This window comes from Colossoma macropomum, unplaced genomic scaffold (assembly GCF_904425465.1).
Source record: "Colossoma macropomum unplaced genomic scaffold, Colossoma_macropomum, whole genome shotgun sequence".
In the NCBI taxonomy this organism is placed as follows: Eukaryota; Metazoa; Chordata; class Actinopteri; order Characiformes; family Serrasalmidae; genus Colossoma; species Colossoma macropomum.
In genome coordinates, this window is record NW_023494801.1 from 34,019,614 (window position 1) to 34,043,142 (window position 23,529).

Sequence of the window (23,529 nt, forward strand, 5' to 3'; positions counted from 1 at the left end):
CAGCCATTATAAATATATATATATATATTTTTATATATATATATATATATATATATATATATATAGAATAGAATGCAGTGATGTGCAAATCATGTAAACCATATTTGATAAGATAACAATAATGTTGAAACTGAGAAATTCATTATTTTTTGAAAACTATATGCCCATTTTGAATTTGATGCCGACAACACATTCCAAAAAAGTTGGGACGGGGCCATGTTTAGAGGTGGGTAATCCAGGTCCAAAAAGTAAAAACTTTCCCCAGGATTTTGTTCCAACTGCCTGAACACCTTTGCTGTTGGTTTGAGCAAATTAGAGAAGTCAAGCAGTTGTAACAAAATCCTGGGGAGGAGTTTGGACCTGGATTACCCACCTCTAGCCATGTTTACCACTGTGTTCCATCACCTCTTCTTTTAACAACACTCTGTAAGCGTTTGGAAACTGAGGAGACACTGCTGTAGTTTTGAAAGTGAACTATTTTCACATTCTTGTTTCATACAGGATTTCAGCTGCTCATCAGTTCAGGGTCTCTTTTGTCATATTTTTCATTTCATAATGCAGCAAATGTTTTCAGTGGTGACAGGTCTGGACTGCAGGCAGGCCAGTTTAGCACCCGGACTCTTTTAATACGGGGCAATGCTGCTGTGATACATGCGGAATGTGGTTTGACATCGTCTTGCTGAAATAATCAAGGCCTTCCCTGAAAAAGACGTTGTCTGGATGGCAGCATATGTTGCCAAAACATGTATATATCATTCAGCATTAATGGTGCCTTCACAGATGTGCACATCACTCATGCCATGTGCACTAATGCACCCCTATACCATCATAAATACTGGCTTTTGAACTGTGAACTGATAACAAGCTGAGTGGTCTTTAGCCCAGAGGACACAGTATCCATGATTTCCAAAAAGAAGTTCAAATGTTGATTCGTCGGACCACAGGACACTTTTCCACTTTCCCTCAGTCCATTTTAAATGGGCTCAGGCCCAAAGAAGGTGGCAGCGTTTCTGGATCCTGTTTGTTTATGGTTTCTTCTTTGCATTTTAGAATTTTAACTTGCATTTGTGGATGCAGTGATGAACTGTGTTCACAAACAGTGGTTTTCAGAAGTGTTTCTGAGCCCATGCAGTGATTTTCTCTACAGAATCATGTCTGTTTTTAATGCAGTGCTTTCTGGGGACCCAAAGATCACAGCCAGCATATACTGGTTTTAAGCCTTGTCCCTTACATACAGAGATTTCTCCAGATTCTCTGAATCTTTTAATGTTAATATGTACTGTAGATGATGAAAAGCAAAAGTTCTTTGCTATTTAATGTTGAGAAACGTTATTCTTGAATTGTTGCACTATTTGATTATGCAGTCTTTCACAGAGTGGTGAACCCCTCCTCATCTTTACTTCTGAAAGACTCAGCCTCTCTGGGTAAGTCCTTCTTCAGTTTAAGGCAGCGTTCGGCAACATGTGGCTCCGGAGCTGCATGCAGCTCTATTACTGTCCTTTTGCAGCTCCACAGCAGAATTTGATTTGTAGGTAAAAATAAAATAATCCTCCTTTACAGTAAAATGCTGATCTGAACAATCTTGCCTAGCTAGTATCTATCAAAACAGCAAAAAGAGAGATTTAAGATGAACATTAATAATTCAGAGACTAATGGACTTGTTTACATTAATAAGCACTTAGCTGGTTTCCTGATATGTTTAATCTGCAACGAGAAACTCTCAAACTCTCATTTAAGGTGGAATGGGAAAATTTGAACAAGAAGCTGGTGAATGAGAAGCAACTTCAGCCTCATTACAATCAAATGTTGAGAGACATTTTTCAAGAAACTGTTCCACTTTTAAGAAAAGATTCCTGCCAGAGATGCGAGAAAAGCAGCTATAGCTGAGCTAAAGCTTGAAGCAGAGCAAAAGTCTGTGTTTTCGTTTAGATTATAATTTTTATCTTATATTAGCACATTAGCACATACTTACTTACTTACATTGATTTTTGTTAAAAGGACAAAATGGTTCTTCTTAACAGTTGGGTTGCCGACCGCAGGTTTAAGGTTTGTGGGTGTGTGTGTGTGTGTGTGTGGGGGTTGTAATCTACATTTTGTGATCTAGTTGACTTTAATACTGCACAGATAAGTTACAAAGCACAAAATAATTTATTTTCTAACTGTATTCAGATACTCAGGAGATGTTTGAAATTAGAGAGAGGCAGTATGAGCTTAGAGAGAATAGGTAGGTTTAAAAAACAAGGGTAAGGACAAATAAAATAAAACAGATGTACATCAAGGGGGTAAACTTGAGGAATAGCTGTGACAATCAAATTTAAGAAAATGTTTTAAAATAAGGTAGTAAATACACATAAAATTGAAAACAGAAGGGTTGGAAACCTGTGCTTCAAGCTAAGAACTGAACTGTTATGATTCTCTGATGAAAATACACGACATGCCCATAGAGCGGAATGAAAACGTCGACAGATAAAAGGGAAAATACGAAACACTCATTATAAGATGGGGAAAAATCTGAGATGACTGAAATGTTTGAAATAGTTTACTTTTGACAGAAATTACAAATCAACTGTGCTGTGTGCCTTCAACTGTTAAAGAGTATAGCATTTACAAAACAGGAAAAGGGTAAAAAGGAACCGAAACTTCACCTCAGCAACCTCTATAAAACTCAGTGCCATCAGCACTTCAAGAGCAAAACCATCTGAAGCCAGCAGCGCACACTGGATTAACATCCAACTGAACATGGATGCAAAGACCAGGATGCTCACTTTAATGCTTGGTAAATTCAACTTAAACATTTGTCAATTATTTTTTAGCGATACTGACAGTATTGAAGTATGTCATATATGAAGCTGTATATGCAATACAGTCATATTGAAGCATTATGTCTGATCTTACAGCGAAGCATACATTTTTTTGGAGAGAGAGAAGCAGTCATGCCTACTTGAATCTTTTTCTAAAACAGAAATTGAAAATATATATTTGCTCTACTAATGAATTAATGTAAGGGAATGTTTGGATTGTTTGGTTTTGGTCTAACAACATTTCAACCCACCCTTAGTAAATGTGAAATTAACAATGGAGAAAACGAAAAATAGACCAGACAGTCTTGGCATACCCTTAAAAAAGTGTTCTTTAGTAAAGAAAATGGTTCTATATAGAACTATGAACACCCAAAGAACCCTTTGCTTGATTAAAGGGTTTTTTGTGTCTTGACATGGTTTTTCAGCTTGATGGAGAATCTATTGTATATGGTTCTTCTGTTGTTATGATGTCAAGCTTGTAACAATAGAAGAACCCTTTTTGGTACTTTTTTTGGTGCCTTTTCAAAAAGGTTCTATATAGAACCATGTAAAGCACATTCTCTATTAACCAAAGAACCATTTCACCACACAAAGAACCCTTTAATCATGCAAATGGTTCTTTGAGTGTTCATAGTTCTATATAGAACCATTTTCTTTATTAAAGAACCTTCGAAGAACCACCTTTTTTTAAATAATCTTACTGTGAGAGGTTTTGCTGTATTTGTATCGTTCTACTAAAAACTACTGCTACACTACATAAGCAAAGTCAGTTTAATATGATACATTATATATCCTTACTACTGATATAGCCAGCTGAAAATTCATGACATCAACAGACGTGCACAACTGACCATTTTTTGAAGCATTCAGAAAAAAACTACTGTGAATTTAGTACTGGCCAGCAACCTCAAAGAGCTTATAGATAATACAGGGTGATTGAAAAAGATTCATCCGATTTCAAAGCGCCATATTTTTACAGCCGTGAGGTGCCTAGGAACCAATCACATACCAATTGAAAGAGGGGGTCATAGAGTTTCTGACTGTCAGTGGAAGATGGCCCCCTTCAGTCTGCGAGGGGATGTGACCCCTGAGCAGAAAGCGTTCTGCGTTCTCCACTTCAATAAGAGTGAATCCGTCATAACTGTGCAGCGTGATTTTCGTCAGTATTGAACCTCCAACAGCTCAGAGCGTTCGTCGTTGGTTCCACAACACTGGATGATCCCCAAAATCGCACTGAAAGAGCCGTGAGTGCAGCGACACCCGACACGCTCAATCCAGTATGGGATGAGTTTGACTATGGTGTTGATGTTGTCCGTACAGCTGGAGGAGGTTCATACTGAGACCTTGTAAAATTACATAATAACGTTTATGCTCATTTAAACCATTTACAGTTTACTGCATTGTTCTGTAATGATTTACAAGTGAAATAAATCATTTTGAAATCGGATGGATCTTTTTGAATCACTCTGTATTATAAAATTCATGAAATGCACCCAAGCAATGGCAATTACAGCAAGGCATTAAACACAACACTAAAAAAACTTTCACAAAATGACAGTAGTGGTGTGGTAGCTGCTAACCTGGTTAGTACACACTTAAAAACAGTTCTTAAAGGGTTCTTTATTAAAGAAATTGGTTCTGTATAGAATCATGAACACTCAAAGAACCATTTGCATGATTGAAGGGTTCTCTGCATGGTGAAATGGATATTCAGATTGATGGAGAATGTGTTGTATATGATTCTATATAGAACCTTTTGAAAATGGTTCTGCTATTGTCACAATGTCAAGCTTGTAACAACAGAAGAACCCTTTTTTGTGTTATATAGAACCATATACACAACACATTATCCATTAATCTGAAAAAAACATTTCTATAAACCTTTAAGCATCTAAATGGTTCTTTGAGTGTTCATGGCTCTATGTAGAACCAGTGTTTTTACTAAAGAACCCTTGAAGAACCATCTTTTTTAAGAGTGTAGCCTATGGATTGGTGTCACGTAAAGTAGATGAACCAGATGCTCACAGACGTAAAATGAGTCAGTAATCCAGGCCAGGTCAGAACCAAGTGAGCAACAAACAGGTACAACAGGAAACCAAGATCGGAGTCCATAAACGATCTCGGGTCGAAAGGCAGAGAAGCAAATACCAAAACCACCAAAGTACAAAGGAAGATCCAACAGAGGTAAACAAGGGCCAAAAACACAAGAGGCAAAACAGAAAGAACCCTCACTATGCAAAACACAGGGCAACTGGCAATACTTCGCAAAGAGCATTTGATATGGAACAGGTATATAAACAGAGCACAGGCAAAAGCAGTTAGAACTCTGGGTAGGGGGACCTGTGTAACTCAGTGTGTCCCAGTTCAGAGGCTGTGTCCTTCGGAGGCTGCATTTGAAGGCCGAATGCGTAACAGCGGCGCAACTAGACTGTCCTATTTCGAAGGCTCCTTCATATGTAGTTGAGAAATGTGTCCTTTTCCATGGCAACGAAGGATCCGACGGGTGCATCCTTCGTCAGCCAAAATATCCCGAGGTTCATTGTGTGCCTGCAAGGATTCGAGAACATGGCGGCATCAACAGAGAAGCAAACGGCGGCTGAAGAGACACTTTTAAATATAAGTATTGGGTTTGAACTGAGGCGAATGGCTAACGAAATAAATGGTGAAGCAGTTCCAGCTCTAATAAAAGAAAATATAAACAACTGAAATCAAACTTTCTGGCTCCGTCTTTAAAGAACTTTAAAATAACTTGACAAGAGTGGTGTTTCGTGACGCAACGGTAAGGGCGGGAACAGCGGTGCCCTCCCCGTAGGGCAGACTGTCTCATTTCGGTTCAGCCTCCGCAGGTCTAAGCAGCCTTTGGAGGACACGCCTTCGTAGACTGCATCCTTTGAAGGATCCAACCCCTGAATTGGGACACACTGACTGATTGTGATTGGTGGGTGTTGGCCTTGTGACTATGATGTCAGAACCAGATGAATCATGGGAGTTGAAGTTTACAGGTAGATCGGAGACTTTGGAGGAACCATGTAGAGTGACAATATGAGAATGTTTTATCGGTATATGGTAACAAGATAAATTAATGCCGACTTTTTGGCCTTCTTTGCTATTTTTACTCTCAAAATATATGCATGGTTATACCTTGCAATGTTAATACTAGCTGTTTCATTTTTAGTAAGTCACATTCACAAGTAAACCCCAAAGGAGGTGGAGAAGGTTAGATAGTTTGAAATCAAGTTTGGGGCACTTCACAGTCTAGTCTGGGTGAGAGAAATCGTGGTAAAATTTTGCAAAGGTCTTGCTTTAAATGATCCTGAATCCTATGAAGCTAATTTGCCAAGACCCAGGGCTGTATCCTAATAGCCAGGGCCTAGACACGGTCCTGAGTCTGGGAGGCAATCACCATCGTCCCTTGTCTTTGAGTTACCACACTTTTGCATCAGATATTTTCAGTTCTTCTTTGATCTGATTTGAAGTGATTCTGACTTCGGTATGTGAAGTGCTTGTATATTACTCTGTGATACTCAGAGGTCCAGAGAACAGTGTCCTTTGTGTGTCTTATACCATGGTCTCACCACAACTTCCCTCTGAATGAGCCACGATGATGTTTTTTAACTTGTTGTGCAGCAGTATGCACTTTCTATGTGAAATCAGCTTGTTGGCTTGGAGATGTCATCTTGCTGTGGTTTTTGAAAAAGAACAACTCCAATCCCTTTATTTCTTCAGCTATCAACTGAGTTGGACATTCCCAACATCCTTGTTACTGTCTGTAGGTACAAAGTGGGCTTCATTTGGTTCACTTCAAATGGCTCTGCACAGAAACATGAACACTCAAAGAACCACTTGCATGCTGGTTCTTTGCATGGTGAAATGGTTCTTCAGAATGTGCTGTATATTGTTCTTTGTAGAACCTTTTTTATAAGGGTTCTTTTACTGTTACAAGCTTGACACTGTAAACAATAGCAGAACGCTTTTTGGTGCTATAAAGAACCATATCGCTGCTGTCGGAAGAAAACCTTGTATCTCCATTTTTGTCATTTTTTAGTTTTTGACATATTTTAAAAATGCATGTTAAAATGCAATCTGAAGAACTATTTCACCATGCAAAAAACCCTTTATTCATGCAAATGTTTTTTTAAAGTGTTCTTGGTTCTATATAGAACCACTGTCTTTACAAAAGAACCCCCAAATAACCATTTTTTTAGGGTTTTTTTGGTCAAGATCAATTTATTGATTTTAGCAGTGTCAGTTATTTGACCTTTTTTTCCATTTCTCAATAGTCACTCTAATTTCTTCATGTTTGCATTCACCAAAAGCAGAATTTTGATGACACCGTACTACAAGCTTTTTATTATTTCTATATACTTTTAATTTATTTGTAATTAACAATCATCAAAAATCAAACAACCATTCACGAAACCTCTTTGAACACTTCAGATCCTCCTCACATTGAGGTAGCTGATTTATGCACTAGAACAGATGATTAACAAAACTGTTGAACCTTCCACAGAAAAAATCTACAGCTACTATTAGGATTATTGTCTAACTGAACTGCTATGAATTTAATGGTTGGTTTAACAAAAGCAATCTTTTCTTTGTTTCAGTAGCCAGTGCTTTCGGGGCTTCGGTATTAGCTGGTAAGTGGCCTTTCATAAGTCATAAAAGTATAAATATGTATGCAGTGAATACAATAGAGACTGATCACTTAATGTGACTTCACATGTACCACCATAGCATCACATACTACTGAAGGCCCAGACAGCATGTCAAATTAGGACTGAAAGCAAGCAAGACTTCAAGACAAATCTATGGAAATTTGTCACTAAAAGAGTCTGGCTAATAAAACTGTGGTATTTTTGCACTAGATGGTTTAAATATAAGACTCGTCAATGGTGATGGCGTCTGCTCTGGTAGAGTGGAGGTCTATTATAACGGCCAGTGGGGAACAGTGTGTGATGATAACTGGGACATGAAAGATGTGGAGGTGGTTTGCAGAGAGATGGGATGTGACAGAGCGGTCAGAGCCACAGAAAGTGCCCACTTTGGTCAGGGAAGTGGCCCAATACTTCTGGATGATGTTCGCTGTTCTGGAAGTGAAAGCTCCATCACAGCATGCAGTCATAATGGATGGGGTAAACACAACTGTGGCCATAGTGAAGATGCTGGTGTCGTGTGCTCAGGTAAGAAAACCTCATTTTCATGTCAACACATATAATATTATGAGTAGTAGGAGACACACCGGTTCATCCATTTAACCAGTCAAAATTCTTCCTCAGTTATGGGTTTTGTGAGGACCATTTTACCTGTACAACACAAATAAGCACAGATAACGTCTTACAAACTGTGTGAACCGCGATAGACTCTTTACCTGGTTGGCTAAGTAAGCGTTGTTTCAGTCACATTTAAAGTGAAATGAAAACACAGCAGTCTATAGATCATCAGCCCACTTTATTTAAGGTAGCCCTCTTTGTTTTAAAGACATTAGACATAAAGAAACGGCCAGTCTTTTAGGGTTAACCTTAGAGTTAACCACCTTAAATGCTGCAGCAGTTACATTCAAGTGCCTGTACATGTGCCAGAATTTAACTGCTGCAACATTTTAGATGGAAAGACAAGTGAGAATATAAGGCTGCCAACTTCAATCTTATAGAAATTCAGATGTGTCTCAACAATGTTGCCAGAAAGCAATATAAAAATATTTCAGATTTGCTTGTTAAAATGCTTCTTATTAAAAAGCTAAAAATGAAAAATGTAAAATTCCTGGGTCTAAATTTTTCCCACACAATCAATCAGACTAATCTAAAATATAAATAGGTGGAATGTGTTTATTTGGCCGTTCAGAAGCGAATATAAATTTGACACATCATAATTTTGAAATATCGTCATAATTTTTAAATACTGCAGGATACCTTACTGTTATACCACTCAACCCTAAACCAAACCAGAAACATTCATTATACTGCGATGTAGATTTTGACCGTACCACTCACTACTACTCTAATTTTCTGAACATGTAGTGGTCAATGCAAAGCCTGGAGGACATGGGAAAATGTAACTGTCAACACTGGGCTACTCTGGTGGTAACCAGAGGGAAGACAGTTTATTTTCCCAGTATTGTCTGCCTTGGAGACTTTGCTGTACGACAAAATGTAATCACATATATCATTACATAGTTACACAATGTATTACATTATGCAGCTGTAAAACTCACAATAGTCATTTATTCTCTGGCATTACATGGTACATCAGAACTGTAGTTTTACATGCTTAAGCTACATGCTTGTTCAGACGTGTTTATAAACAACCACTTCCTTCGACCAGTAAAGAATGTCTAATTGTTTAACTGTAAAGCAAGCTACAAAACCCCCAGCTTAATAAGGTTAAAATGACTTTTTATATTAAGCTATGTATTATGAAACTATAGAACATTAAATACTGAATTGTTTCTGGCCTTCTTATGACTAAGAATGCATGCTGAATTTTACATCCACATCTAAGTGGCACTGACAACGTTTAGAGACTCAAATAGATTTTTTTTCCATATGATAAATCAGGCCGTAATGAGATCAGGCTGGTGAATGGTAAGGGTCGCTGTTGTGGTAGAGTGGAGATCCAGCACAATCGCCAGTGGGGAACAGTGTGTGATGATAGCTGGGACATGAAGGATGCGGAGGTGGTGTGCAGACAGATGGGATGTGGCAGAGCATTCAGTGCCCCTCAGAGTGCCCAATTTGGTCAGGGAAGTGACCCAATATGGCTGGATGATGTTGGATGTAAAGGAACTGAGAGGTACTTAACTCAGTGTTCACACAGAGGATTTGGAATGGAGGATTGTGGACATAATGAAGATGCTGGAGTTGTGTGCTTAGGTAAGTAGTAGTTTCTACAGTAGTTAACTGTTTAAACGCATTTACAGCATTACTGATCATATTTCTTTAACAGATGACCAGAGTCCCTCACTCACCCTGACCTCATCACACTCTGCTGTCTTGCCTGGAGAGGCTGTTCAGTTCAGATGTGCCTTAACCAACCCAGTGTGCATCTCTGTAAACTTCCATTTGTACAGAAATGGGGAATCAATAAAAACTCAATCAGCTGAATCTTCAACAACATTTGATTTGACTGTGGATTCCTCACATCGTGGTCAGTACAGCTGTGACTATTCATACCAGGGAAGTAGCTCCAGCACATCCTCCAGAAGCAGCGCTATTGATATCACTGTAGGTGAGTGCACAGATAATGACCTAATAAGAAGCACATTTTAAAGCAATAGTAATGGTGTAAATTTGAAATTTGAATTCTGCAAACTTTATCCCAGTTTGAAGAATTTTATCCAGACAGTTTTAAAAAGCATATTATTAAAAATATATTCAACATAAATGTCTGTATACACTTTACTGTAGGGTACCATTCTAGTGCGTTTCTTTCGGGAGGCTGCTGCCTAACTAGTCACTGCCTTCAAAGGCAGCTCTCTCTCTTCATTTTAACCGAAAAAGAACCTTAGCAGGCATCGCATTGAGGACAGTGCTTCAGAGCCATCATACGTCATAACTTTCAATGCACTATACATGTTTAACCTGTTTACTTGCAGTTGCTGGTTAACTTACACTCACCTCAATGAATAAGGCTCCCAAACCTGCAGCAGCTGTTCTCCTGCATTAACAGTGCTGTGGAAATTTGTGTATGAAGAACAGGCTGCTTTAAGGACTCGTATCTGTCGTTATATACTCGTCTCGGCGCCCCAGATAAATACAGATAATCGTGACTACTAGTTTGTAAATCATTTCAATTCATTCACTGTCCTCATCCACCTTAATGGACCTGCTTTATTTCTAACACACAAATGATAAAAACTACGCATAATTTTGTATAAAATGCACTCAGAAAAAAGGACAGCACACAATCTGTTAAGCTGCTAATATGCATTTTATTTTATGCATTCTCATCTGATTTAGAGCTCCTAGTCTGAAATCTAGCCATCAACATTCACCTAACACTGTTGTGACTGTGGTAAGCGCAGTAATACAAGACAAGAAGAGCAGCAAAAATAAGCATTTGTGGTATTTATTTTCAAAAACATTTTATTTCGGAACTTCTACATCATCCAGTAAGTTAAAGTATTTTTCACTGTCCAGGGAGAAGGTCAGTCTATAGCACTGATTCCGCAGTACTTTCCCCAAATACGCTTGGCAAGTGGGCTGCTTTCAGCTGCTCAGTGTAGTTTTCTTCCCGTAACAGCATTTCTTCCTCTGTCCCTCAGACAGTGCCTCTCTGCTTCTGTAACGTTAGTTTCCTGAGGACAGAAAAAAATCCTTGAGTATGGAATTATATTGATAACTATGTACATACAAAAATTGCTACTAAACAGTGAACAGCCAGTATTTTAAACTGAACTCTCTCATTTTGAAGAGCCAGCACATTTACACAGCTAGCCTGCTACCCAAGCTAACAAACGTTAGCTTCACCTTATGAGTTACATATGCAGCCTGTCAGGTTGTGTTAGACAAGCTGACTGCCAAAACTTCACCACAGAGATCTATAAACACAAATATGTCAAATACTTTCCACAAATACAACAATCATTCAAAACAGTAAAGATACAAGTCAAGAAATAACTTACATTTGTAAACTCCTCAGTCGGCAGAAAGCGGCTGCTTCGTCCGCCTTGTTTTTCAAACCGAAGCGATAGAACTCTGCTGGTGAACAGTATTGTGGGATTGTCTTCACTGAGACGGGTACATGCGATGCTGCCTTGAGATTTGGTCAAAATAAGGCACTTAAAAAAGGCTCCCAAAGGGACAGTCTTCATCGCAAATGCTGCCCTAAAACACTGACATTTTAGACAGCTGCCTCCCGATTGGAATGAACCATTCACTAGGATACATGATGCCTACATAAGCCTGTCATGACAACTGACGTAATCATACATGAAAGTTTATAAATTATTCTTTCAGTAGGAGTTATCTGTGAAAGGCTTCTTTATTTAACTTTGATTAAAACTGGCAAATGTAACCTTTATAGCGAACGGTGCAATAAGTTTCAAGTTTGTGGTCACTTTGCTTGGTCATTTGCAGACAAGTGGTCTTTACTGTCATTCCTCAATATGACTTGCATACATTTGGAAGAAAATGTCGTTCTTTCAAGCTCCATGATACAACAGCAGCATATTACACAAGACTATGTAGAGTGCAGGTACACAACAATGTGACCTGAGTGCAGAATATACAAAAAATGCACAAACACTAATCATACAGGACAATAAAAACAGAGAACAATAAATATACATGGCAAATACACATGATGCCAACTAGTGGAAACATTGTCAACTGTACAATGTACAGAAAGATTGAGGTCCCACAGCAGCATTTAATGAATTAAAGAATTTAAAGCACAGGTGTGCAGTGATGGTTTAGGGATGTGTGTTTCAGTGTACAATGCTGATAAAGGCATATGTTATCAGTCAATGGTGGATGATGGAAAAAGTCTAAATTAGTCCAGGTGGATGTTAGGAGGGGTATCAGTGCATTCAGTAAGTCTGACTGCCTCAGGGAAGAAGCTGTTGCAGAGTCTGGAGGTGGTGGAACGTCAGACACCAAAAAGGTCAGGAGTCCACAGTGCTGGTGACCTTGTGGATGGGGCAGGATGTGTCGATGCTGGGTAGAGCCCCAGTGATATCAGCAGTGCAGTTCCCCATATAAGCCACTCTCTATCGTCCCCCTGTAGAATATGTTAAGGATGGAAGGGTGGAGGTTTGCTCTTTTCATCCTCTACAGGAAGTGAAGTCGTCGCTGGGTGTTTTTGAATAGGTGGGTGGGGTTGAGAGTCCAGATGAGGTAGTTGGTGATGTTCACACAAAGGAACCTGGAGCTTTAAACTCTCTCCACAGCTGAACCATTGGTGTACAGTGGACAGTGATCACTGCTGTTTCACCTGGAGTCAACAACAATTTCTTTTGTTTTATCAACATATTTGTTTTATTAAGAGATATATTAGTAGTTTTTTGCCAACCTCTTATTAAGCAACACTGGTCAAGGTAAGTTCAGAGTCCCAAATGCAAAATGCTGTTTTCACTATGTATAAATGGCATAACAGCATGACGTGTTACATTAGCTTTGAAGGACAATACTGATGCACAGTGATTAGTAGCTTCAAACAAATAGTCCACAAACAGCTTCAGGACTCTAGAAATACACTTGACTAAAATCATGTCTCAGCTCTTGTACATCACCTACATTAATTACAGGCCAAATAAAAGATGATGTCATACTCAATCCACATCATAGTATGTTTACTGAACTACGCACTTGTGCTTTTATTTGATAAAGATTAAGCTTCAAAATTACCAGACATAAAGGTAAAAGAAAATGGTTTTACCGTGGTAAATTTTTAAAAATAAATTAAGAAATAGTTTATACGCTTCATGCAGAAAACTGCATGGGACCTAAAAGTGCCTGTAGTTGCAGTAACACCCATATGTTAAATGATACAAACACATTGTTCCCTCATTTTTTTACAATCTAAGTGAGAGTCTTACCTCGTATTCCTGAATCTGATAAGAACTTGTCTTCAGTCTCCTTTATCCATGCTTACAGTCAGCAATTAACAATTGTGCACTTTGTTATTCCAAGAGAGAGTAGCTGTCACTATGTGTTTGCATCATGGTTTACACAGTCAATGAGCATCTGTTTTCTGTGTAACACATTTGCAAAGGGCATCTGCTTTGCTAAGAAAGTAATGAATGTAAACCATTTAAGTGAACTGCAAAAATTCTCATGGTAAAACATTTCCTTTCCAGTCATTTTACCCACTCCACGCATCTCTCTCCACCCCACCAAGGAGGTCACATGGGGAGGGAAGGTTGACATCACCTGCTCTGTAAAAACCCGGTTCACAGGTGGATCCTTCACTCTGATACAGAACTCTGGGTCATTTAGAGAGACCAAGAGTGGAACCTCCGTCACCTTCAGTTTACTAAAAGTGGACTTTGTTCATGAGGGGTCTTACTACTGCCAGTACCAGACCAGAGTGTCCAGTCGTGATTTCAGTTCTCCACAGAGCAGCTCTGTTCATTTCTCTGTTGTTGGTAAGACAAATTCTGTACAACATTTTGAATGAAAGCTTGGCTGATACATTGCATCTGTTTTGATGTGTCCTTTTAGTGTTTAGTCATTGAAAAAAAACAAAAAACAAAAAAAAAACATGGTGGTTCAGAAAATATTAAATATGGAAGAGGAAATAAATTGTGCTGACTCTGCTTTCAAGTCCAAAAAGCATGTTATACTTCTGCAATGCACGTATCTTCAAAAAACAGTGAAATATCTTTTAATAATTCCCTGATTGCTTTTGCATTTGGGTGTTATGGATCCAATATCAACAAAATGGTGACCATTCAAAATCCTTCAGCTTTAGAGGACATTAGTATTATTGTAGCGGCAGTTCCTTGCAAAGCAAATTACGAAAATGACAAATGGCTTTTAATTCATTACTGTACACCAGTCAGGCATAATTTATCAGCTCCACTTACTATATAGGTGCACTTTGTAGTTCTACAATTACAAACTGTAGTCCATCTGTTTCTCTGCATACTTTGTTAGTGTGTGTTGTGCTGGTACGAGTGGATCAGACACAGCAGTGCTGCTGGAGTTTTTAAACACTGTGTCCACTCACTGTCCACTCTATTAGACACTCCTACCTTGTCAGTCCACCCTGTAGATGTAAAGTCAGAGACGATAGCTCATCTGCTGCTGCACAGTTTGTGTTGGTCATCCTCTAGTCCTTCATCAGTGGTCACAGGACGCTGCCCACAGGACGCTGTTGGCTGGATATTTTTGGTTGGTGGACTATTCTCAGTCCAGCAGTGACACTGAGGTGTTTAAAAACTCCAGGAACACTGCTGTGTCTGATCCACTCAGACCAGCACAACACACACTAACACACCACCACCACGTCAGTGTTACTGCAGTGCTGAGAATGATCCACCACCCAAATAATACCTGCTCTCTGACTATCCATGGGGATCCTGACCACTGAAGAACAGGGTAAAAGGGGGCTAACAAAGTATGCAGAGAAACAGATGGACTACAGTCTGTAACTGTAGAACTACAAAGTGCACCTATATAGTAAGTCGAGCTGATAAAATGGACAATGAGTGTAGAAACAGGGAGGTGGTCATAATGTTATGCCTGATCTGTGTATATTTTACACAAAAAGAAAATTTTGTAGTTGTCATTAATAAGCACGTTTGGTGGGCCCCTTTGAAAAAAATTAAGAGGCAAAACCAAATTATGTCGTGACAATACTATTATTCATTACTCCCTATGCAGTTTTAAATTCCCTTTCATATTCCCACCTGGTATGGAATCTACCTTAAATATATGAATACCCACTGTAATTCACTTGACGGGGAACTATTAGGTCAATTGGAATGTACCTCAACAGCGGAAACTTCAGATTTTCCAAAAGTGGGCTTTGCTCAGGACAAACAGTGATTTTTCCATAAAGTAGTTCTGTTGCTTTGTTGTGCTGAACATTATGCTTGGAGTTTTTGTAGTCAAGCCTGTCTGCTATTTTACAGGTTTTAAAAGATTTTTTTTTTGTTTTCCAGTGAACTTGCTGCAGCCCAATATCTCCTTTAGTGATCCTGATGGAAGGTTCCACGGGGGGCCTCAGGGACCAGAGGTGACCAGGGGCCACAGCTTCTCCATCATCTGCTCCACCAAACCACAGTACCCAGGAGGCTCCTTCCACTTGGAGTTAAGTGGGTCCAGTATCAGCAGCACTCAGTCAGCTGTTGACCACTCAACCACCTTCTTCTTTCCTGAGGCAGATTTTGTCCACCAGGGAAACTACAGCTGTGTTTATGAATTAACTGTGTCTTCACGCACCTTTAACTCTCCTACCACTGAACTCTTGGCTGTCACTGTGAAAGGTACAGTAACATGCACCAGTCTTAGTTTGCTCATTTACCCTGTTTAAAGAAAATCTTGATGGTGATTTCTCTCACAGCATCACTGGCTCCATTCATCGGTTCTGGAGTGGCAGCAGGACTGTTACTCATATTAGTGCCAATCATCATTTTCTTCATGAAGAGATGTAAAGAACAAAAATATCAGATGTCTATGAAGATGGATCACAGACTTTGTGAGTACTTTCTGTTCTGAACCGTATTTTCATTATGTTGATGAAACAATGTTTTTAAAACTAAATTGAGGCTCTTTGTTGTTGATGACTGGTACTCAAATAACCAATTTTTGGTGTAGATAAATTTGCTGCCATGTAACCTCATTAACAAATTAAATTTTTAATTTTGCAAAAAGTTCATTCTCTCACACAATTCTTCTTCTATAGGTACCAAAAACACATACGATATTACCGGAGGGAAGAATGAGATGGATGATGATTTTGATGATGATGATGAAGATTATGAAAATGCAGATACAATATTTTACCAGAAAGAAGACTCAGATGATTCTAGTGAGGACTACGTCAATATAGAGGATGAGATGGAGAATACGGCTCTGGGCAATGGCTATGCAGGTGAACAAATTTATGTAAATTGTGTAGGACAGTGTAGGAAATTAAATATCATCCTAAAAGAAAGAGAAACTAAGGCTGTGTTTCGATTCATACACTAGTCATGTATGTAGTGAATCAGTACTTAGGGAATACAAATTCAGACACTGGCCAGGTCCCTGATAGCAGGAACGTTGGGGCACTGACAACTCAAGTGTGGCACAGATGCTGAGACACTGATTCCTTGGGTAGTAACATAAACTACTGAACAAAGGAGCTCTTTAACACCCTAAAGCACTCAAAATTAAGCTTTTTGTTTCTTGAATGTACATAACATTTAAACTATATTTAGAAAAAAACTTGCTGCAGTAATATTTGATCAGAAGGTCATTTTTCACTTTTCAGTAAGTGTATTTTCACCATTCTGTAGGTGCCAAAGCCTCATGTGGGATTACCTACACAGGGAACGAGAGGTATGATGACGATGATGATGATGATGATGATGATGACGACGATGATTATGAAAATGTAGAAGTCACTGTCCACCAGAGAGAGGATTCAGATGTCTCCGATGAGGACTACGTTGACATAGATATGGATACATAGAAAATGGCTGAGGACGACTATGAGGATTAACAAATTTATGGAAACATGGATTAGTATGTTAAAAACAATTTACTTATCCAGTGTCACTTTAATCCAAACTTATTTTAAACGGATAAAAATAATCAATGGTCAGTCATCAGTCATCATTCATCATTTAACTCAGGTTTGAAGTGAGCTACTGTGACGTATGAATGTACTTGTTTTTGGACCTATGTTCACTGCCACTTTCAGGTGAGCCAGGATGCTTCCTATTTCTCCCATTATATCAAAACAATGACTGCTGAACGCTAGGGGGCACTCATGAGCGAATCCTCAATGAAGGGGTGTGAACAGAGCTAAACGGCTAAAAATTAAAAACATGCTTCGAGCCATTCATGACAGAACTGTCTTTAATTTTGGAAAGTAAAATGAAGTATTCCATTAAAAACATCAAAGAAACCAGTATCAAAAACAGTTTGGGCAGGACACTGGAATTACGGCTATTGAGCACTGATTGGTTGGCATTACTGCTACTGTGTGCTGATCGGTTGGCATTACTGCTACTGAGCGCTGATTAGTTAGCATTACTGCTACTGAGCGCTGATTGGTCAGCAATACTGCTACTGACCACTGATCGGGCAGCATTACTGCTACTGAGTGCTGATTGGAGTTAATGCGACATAGCACTGATTGACTGGCATTCTTACTTCTGAGTGCTGATTGGTTAGGATTACTGAAAGTAACTGTAACTGTAATATCCAACCAATTCTTTACAAACACTGGGCTACACGACAATATATAACAAATCCAGTCAACAAAAATGCAGGAATAGAGTTTTCACTGTAATGTTCACATCAAGACTAATCTGCATTTAAAAGTTTAAAGATTTAGGGTTTTGGCATTAAATAATGCTTTATAATATGTGTAGCTGTATTATTCTTATAAGTTTATATATTTTAAGTCGTTCTAATTTGTCTTTTAAAAATAAAGTATTTTGGAATTCCTCAAATCTTCTGATGCAGAATCTGTTCCTGTTCAGTTATGTTCATTTTTGTCATTTGGGGGGAAAAAACAAAAAAAACAGGTAAAAGTTGATAATACAGACAGATTCAAAAAGATTCATCTGATTTCAAAATGATTTATTTCACTTGTAAATCATTACAGAACAATGCAGTAAACTGTAAATGGTTTAAATGAGCATAAACTTTATTATGTAATTGTATAAGGTCTCAATATGAACCTCCTCCAGCTGTACAGACAACATCAACGCCATAGTCAAACTCATCCCATACTGGATTGAGCATGTCGGGTGTTGCTGCACTCACGGCTCTTTCAGTGCGATTTCGGAGATCATCCAGTGTTGTGGAACCAACGACGAACGCTCTGAGCTGTTGGAGCTTCACTGCCCATGAAAATCACACTGCACAGTTATGACGGATTCACTCTTATTGAAGTGGAGAACGCAGAACGCTTTCTGCTCAGGGGTCTCCATCTTCCACTGACAGTCAGAAACTCTATCACCCCCCCTTACAATTGGTATGTGATTGGTTCCTAGGCCCCTCATAGTTGAAAAAATATGGCGCTTTGAAATCGGATGAATCTTTTTCAGTCACCCTGTATCATAACATATGGTTTAAAAGACAATTCTTGTCTTGAGACCCTCCCTGATACTGTGGTTCACTCACAAACACATCACAGGACAGAAGAAACACAAATGTGTACAGAGAGTTACTACTAATCTTATTATTTTCTTCTGCTGTTTTGTTTGTTAAGAGTTTATGCTACAGCACTGACTGCATTGTTGTAAAATGTACAGGCCTCTAGGATGGTGGTGCCCAATCCTGTTCCGGGTGATCTACCACCCTGGAGGGTTCAGATTCAGCACACTTGGCTCTAATATTCAGATGCATCCAAGGCCTTCATCACCTGAATCAGGTGTGCTTAATTAGGGTGGGAGAAAAGCTGGACAATATAATGATATCACTATTGGGATAAATTATGCCACAGCAAAATACAATATGCTATATTTTATCATGGATATAGTCAGTACTTGTAGAACACTGACCAACTGTGTTATTAGCTATAAGGAGAGTAAAATTAGTCCTGTTTAACTGGATTTAAAGCAACACAGTACAACAAACATTGAATAAAAATGTTGCTAGTATTTTTAAAATGTAGTACTACAATTTTTTTTCTCTGTTCCACTTGATGTCTGAAAAAATAAGTATTGTGATATTGTGTATCATGAAAATCTTCAAGTATCACTATATTTTTGTCAATCATCCACCTCTAGTTTGGGGCTAAGCTCTGAAGGGTGGAAGATCTCTAGGACCTGGATTGGGCACCTCTGCTCTAGGATCATGGCACTATGTTTAACTACACTGCTAACAATATTTTGAATTTCAACAGCACAGCTGTGAGTGTAGTAAGCATGACCCCTTTTTGTACATTGCTCACTTGAACAGCTGCCTCAGAATTTGCACCAGTGTTTCTGAGTTAGCTAGCTAGAATGGCTAGGTTTACTTTAAAAAGTGGACATGTATTTTCTTTATTTCATAAGGTGAGTTTTACTAACTACACACAGTGACCACACTTGTTTGGGCACTAAACCAATTTAAATCAAATCCATTTGCTTTACTTTTTATTGACCTTTTTGAAAAATGTTATTTAATTAAATAATTAGAGTTCTCATAGTTCAAGAATAAACCTCATTAATAAGTAATATTCTCTCTGTCCCTCTCTCTCTTTCTCTGCTGCTGAACCAAAATTGAAAATAAAGAGCTTCACCATCGCCACAACCAGTAAACTTTAATGAAGTTCTTGAGACTGCCTAATGATAATTTTAGGGGGGATTCACATGAGGCCTATCGCACTTCTTCTTTAGTTCAGTCCATTTTGACAGGTGGAATTCTCAAAGTCTAGAGGTGTTATTCTTACATTGCTGTCACTGAGCTTGTGTTCATTGATGAATCATGAACTCAGAAGAGTACAAGCACACTCGCAATGCAAACCTGCAAATGTTCTGCAAAGAAACTGCTCAACCCAAAGCCGTCTGAAACTCACCAGCTAAATACTTTACCAAGAAGAAAATGACAGTAGTGGATTCCTCTTCCAGTTGGGTTGGTTTGACAATGTTTCCTAACACAGTGAACATAATGATTTAAGTATGGCATAAATTAAAAATATTTTCTGGGGCCACTGTATATACGTACTATTTATAATGACTTCCAATGTCAGTAACTTGTTACTGCTGTTTTGTCTTGGTTGTGCACAGTTCAGGAACATTTTTGCTCCCAAATTGCACTGACTTGAAGAAAGCACCAGGGGGCAGCACACTGATTTCCTCATCAACATTCTGGATCAAACAGACTCTCTCAAGGTGTTTCACTGAATTTGAAGCAGTGCTAATGTTAGAGGAGTTTAGCCACAAGCATTTTCATTTGTGGCTTGGAATCCTTTAAGTTTATGACAAAGTTTTAAAAAGTAAACGAAAATGTGTTGAACAGACCACAACCAGCTCAAAACCAACCAGTTACAGCTGTGTCCTCCCAACAATAGCTTTCCAAAGGAGTCACTGACAATCTGTTCCCCTTTAAACAGACATTACGTTTGCACAAGCAACTAAATTTCTCTCTTATGTGCGTGTACAATGGCTAAAGTCCTGGGGTTCCCCCTCCTTCCCCTTCCATTCCCACTCCAAGGATGTTCGGAGCTCTCCTTCTCCCTTCCATCCCAGCTCTGAGGAAGCCTGGAGCTCTCTCCTCACAGCCCTGCTCCAAGAGGGCTCAGAGTTTGTCTCCTATCACCTCCCCTCCCTGCTCACGAACCCGTTGCTGAGGCCCCACTTACTCAAGAAGATGTCAGAGCACCCTGGCTGTGTCTGCGGCCGGTATGCACATAGCCTCCCCTGACATGCCAGTAGCCTCCAATTGTCCTGTCTTGTGACTGAGTCCATACCCAGACCGCAGGTTTGTTCTCCTGCTTCTGCCCTGCACTTGGCCATTCCCCAGGAGGGGATGTTCACTAAAGTCCCCGGCCTGAGTTGAGTGATGGGGTATGTGGCATGTGCCCGTCCCCTAGGCCCTGATGAAGGTCGCAAGAGCCGGCAGGATGGTGGGGCCCGAACATCAAGCCCAGATGAAACCCTGTGAATACAGCGGGGATAGGATGAAATCCGTGGGGGAGTGGTGGACGGCTCACAAGGCCCGAGCCCCATTTCCTGGGCACTGCCTCTGGTCCCGATGTGAGGCCACTTTAATTTGCCTCACGTTTGATCCTGGTGGCTGAGATGCAGAGAAAGTCAAAGGAAAATACGTGAGAAAAGTACAGAGAAAATGGGACATCTAACAACCAAGACCTGGTAGATACCAAAACTGCCCCCATCAGATAAACAGCACTTAAAGCTTTCATCTTTGAGAGAGAGGAAAAAAAGCTGCTTCAGATCTGAAAACATCCACAGGTGTTTTTGTCCATCCTTCCACTCTTTAACGCAACAGAACTAGTCAGGCGCTTGTGGAAAAAATAACATATAAAATAACCCATTTCACACTTAACACTGTTCAACCGCCACACATTTGTATTAGGTGCTGTGTCCCTTCACTCTGTTCTCCTCCTACATGTGCATGTCTGTGTGTATGTGTTCATGTATGTGTTCAATTCAATAGCATCAAATTTCAAATGAGCATCAAAAGCAGTAGCAGTACAACTAGTTTTGCTGTTTCTTGTGTCAACAGTCATTATTAAACACAAGTAAACTAGTTCTTCTAGTGTTCTTTAAACTAGTTCTTCTGGCAGTGCTAGAGACAGCAGCAGCTGTGCTACATCTCTCGCTTATGTGTGATTTTCTCTTAATTATTTGTGTACCTCGTCTATGTCAAAGTACACAAATAACTGTCTGCCTAAGATGACCAAACTACACATTGGCCGCTTTTCCACTGTTGAGCCAAATAGTTCTCAGGGCCGTACTGGGCCATTTTGCGCTGGTCCAGACTTGAGTTACAGTCTCTGTTTCCAACTGTTGTACCGCTAAATCAGAACCAGGAAATAACCAAGAAAACTACACAAATGAGTGGCTAACTGCTAACAGGCTAACAGCCATGCACACACCACCCACCACAAACCTGGCAGCATACAGCTCAAAGCACCTGTCAGGTGTGACAACCACACTCGCCACCAGAGGTCAGCATCACCTGAATACTGACGTGCCTCCCAGTTCAACCCTGACCCTTCTCACCTGCAGCTTGTTATCCTTCCTATATAAGGATCCTCAGTACACTGGCTCACTGCGAAGTATTGCCAGTCTCATCTGCATACCAAGCCTTGTTTCTACTAGGACTGCCGTCATTGGATTATTTAGACCCTTTTCTGAACTCTTGGACTCTGCTTTTGATCTCCCTTTGGTACCTCTGCTGTTTTTGTGATCTTTTCTGGTTTTTTGACTTCTGGACTGTTTTTGACTTTGTTATTGGTTTTTGTGTGCTTGAGTAAACGGCCTTCATGGATTCTAATCTGTCTGAAGAGTCTCCATTACAGAATACTTCGCCCACCCAGAATCCAGAAGACCCGTTGAATCTCCTTGCTGCTGTTTCGGCTCAGGGTCAGCTATTGGGCTCTCATGCCCAACAACTAGTTCACCTCACCAATACCCTTGACGAATTGCTCCATGTGGTTCGTAACCTTCAGATTTCAGCCCCTCTAATTGCTCAAGCCCCTCCGCCTGCTCAAGTCTCCCCGCAGCCTGCAGTACAGCTTTCCCCACTTCCCTCAGACACGTCACTCCCTTCTGTCAAGCTAGCCCTCCCTGATAAATATGATGGTTCCCCTGGTCTGTGTAAAGGATTTCTAATGCAGTGCTCGATTTATTTTTCTCGTGCCCCTACAGCTTTTCCCACAGACTCATCCAAAATAGCGTTTGTTATGTCCCTGCTCACTGGTAAAGCTCTCTCCTGGGCTACAGCTATGTGGCAAGCTCAGGTGCCTGATTCCTCTACATATGCTAACTTCGAACGTGTGTTTCGGGAGGTTTTTGATCACCCCGTTTGCGGTAAAGATCCTGGAGAGCTGTTATTATCCCTCAAGCAGGGGAACAAGACAGCAGCGGAGCATGCTTTACACTTCCGCACTCTCGCTGCTGAGGCCGGATGGGACGAGAAATCTTTAAAAGCTGTATGCCGCCATAGCCTCAATGAAGCCCTTCAAGCGGAACTGGCATGTCGAGACAGTGACAATAGCCTTTCGGATTTCATCCAATTGTCCATCACCTTGGACAACCTCATTCGTTCCAGACGCCGTCCTATCACCAGCTCCTCTTCTATCCCTTCCGCCGTTCAGTCTGTGCCGGAGCCCATGGAGATTGGTCGTGTGCAGCTCACCCCCGAAGAACGGCCAAGACGCATGCGCGAGGGTCTTTGCTTTTACTGTGGCCAGCAAGGACACTTTAAAGGTGACTGTCCCACTCTCAAGAATCCCAAACGGGTGAGTGAGACTATCTATTCTCCTATTGAAAGTCGCAAATTCACTCTACCCGTAACACTAAACTGGGGCTCTCACCGTCTCTCTCTCCCAGCGCTGATTGATTCTGGAGCTGCCGGAAACTTTATAGACCAAGACCTTGCAACCAGACTTCACATTC

General features: G+C 40.0%; 2 protein-coding genes across 2 annotated transcripts in view; both read left to right on the top strand.

Moving 5' to 3' along the window:
• The first annotated feature begins 2,704 nt into the window (after positions 1-2,704).
• LOC118821009 overlaps positions 2,705-23,529 on the top strand; it is a 41,378-nt gene continuing 20,553 nt past the window's right edge. Inside the window, exons 1-7 of the mRNA XM_036589418.1 lie at positions 2,705-2,776; positions 7,406-7,438; positions 7,667-7,981; positions 9,356-9,670; positions 9,744-10,025; positions 13,597-13,884; positions 15,406-15,729. Coding sequence (XP_036445311.1) covers positions 2,740-2,776; positions 7,406-7,438; positions 7,667-7,981; positions 9,356-9,670; positions 9,744-10,025; positions 13,597-13,884; positions 15,406-15,729 — 1,594 coding nt within the window. The 5' untranslated portion in view covers positions 2,705-2,739. The remainder of the gene's footprint in view (positions 2,777-7,405; positions 7,439-7,666; positions 7,982-9,355; positions 9,671-9,743; positions 10,026-13,596; positions 13,885-15,405; positions 15,730-23,529) is intronic.
• Positions 15,838-17,665, top strand: LOC118821013 (phosphopantothenoylcysteine decarboxylase subunit VHS3-like). The gene is made up of 3 exons (XM_036589422.1): positions 15,838-15,941; positions 16,149-16,337; positions 16,744-17,665. The coding sequence occupies exons 1-3, from the start codon at positions 15,884-15,886 to the stop codon at positions 16,917-16,919; spliced, it is 423 nt and encodes a 140-aa protein (XP_036445315.1). The 5' UTR covers positions 15,838-15,883; the 3' UTR covers positions 16,920-17,665.

Excerpts from the sequence above, each read along its gene's own strand:
- LOC118821013 (XM_036589422.1), top strand. The coding sequence starts at position 15,884 with ATGAAGAGATGTAAAGAACAAAAATATCAGATGTCTATGAAGATGGAT. Across the intron at positions 15,942-16,148 it reads GAAGATGGATCACAGACTTT|GTACCAAAAACACATACGAT; the intron begins GTGAGTACTTTC and ends CTTCTTCTATAG. Across the intron at positions 16,338-16,743 it reads TCTGGGCAATGGCTATGCAG|GTGCCAAAGCCTCATGTGGG; the intron begins GTGAACAAATTT and ends ACCATTCTGTAG.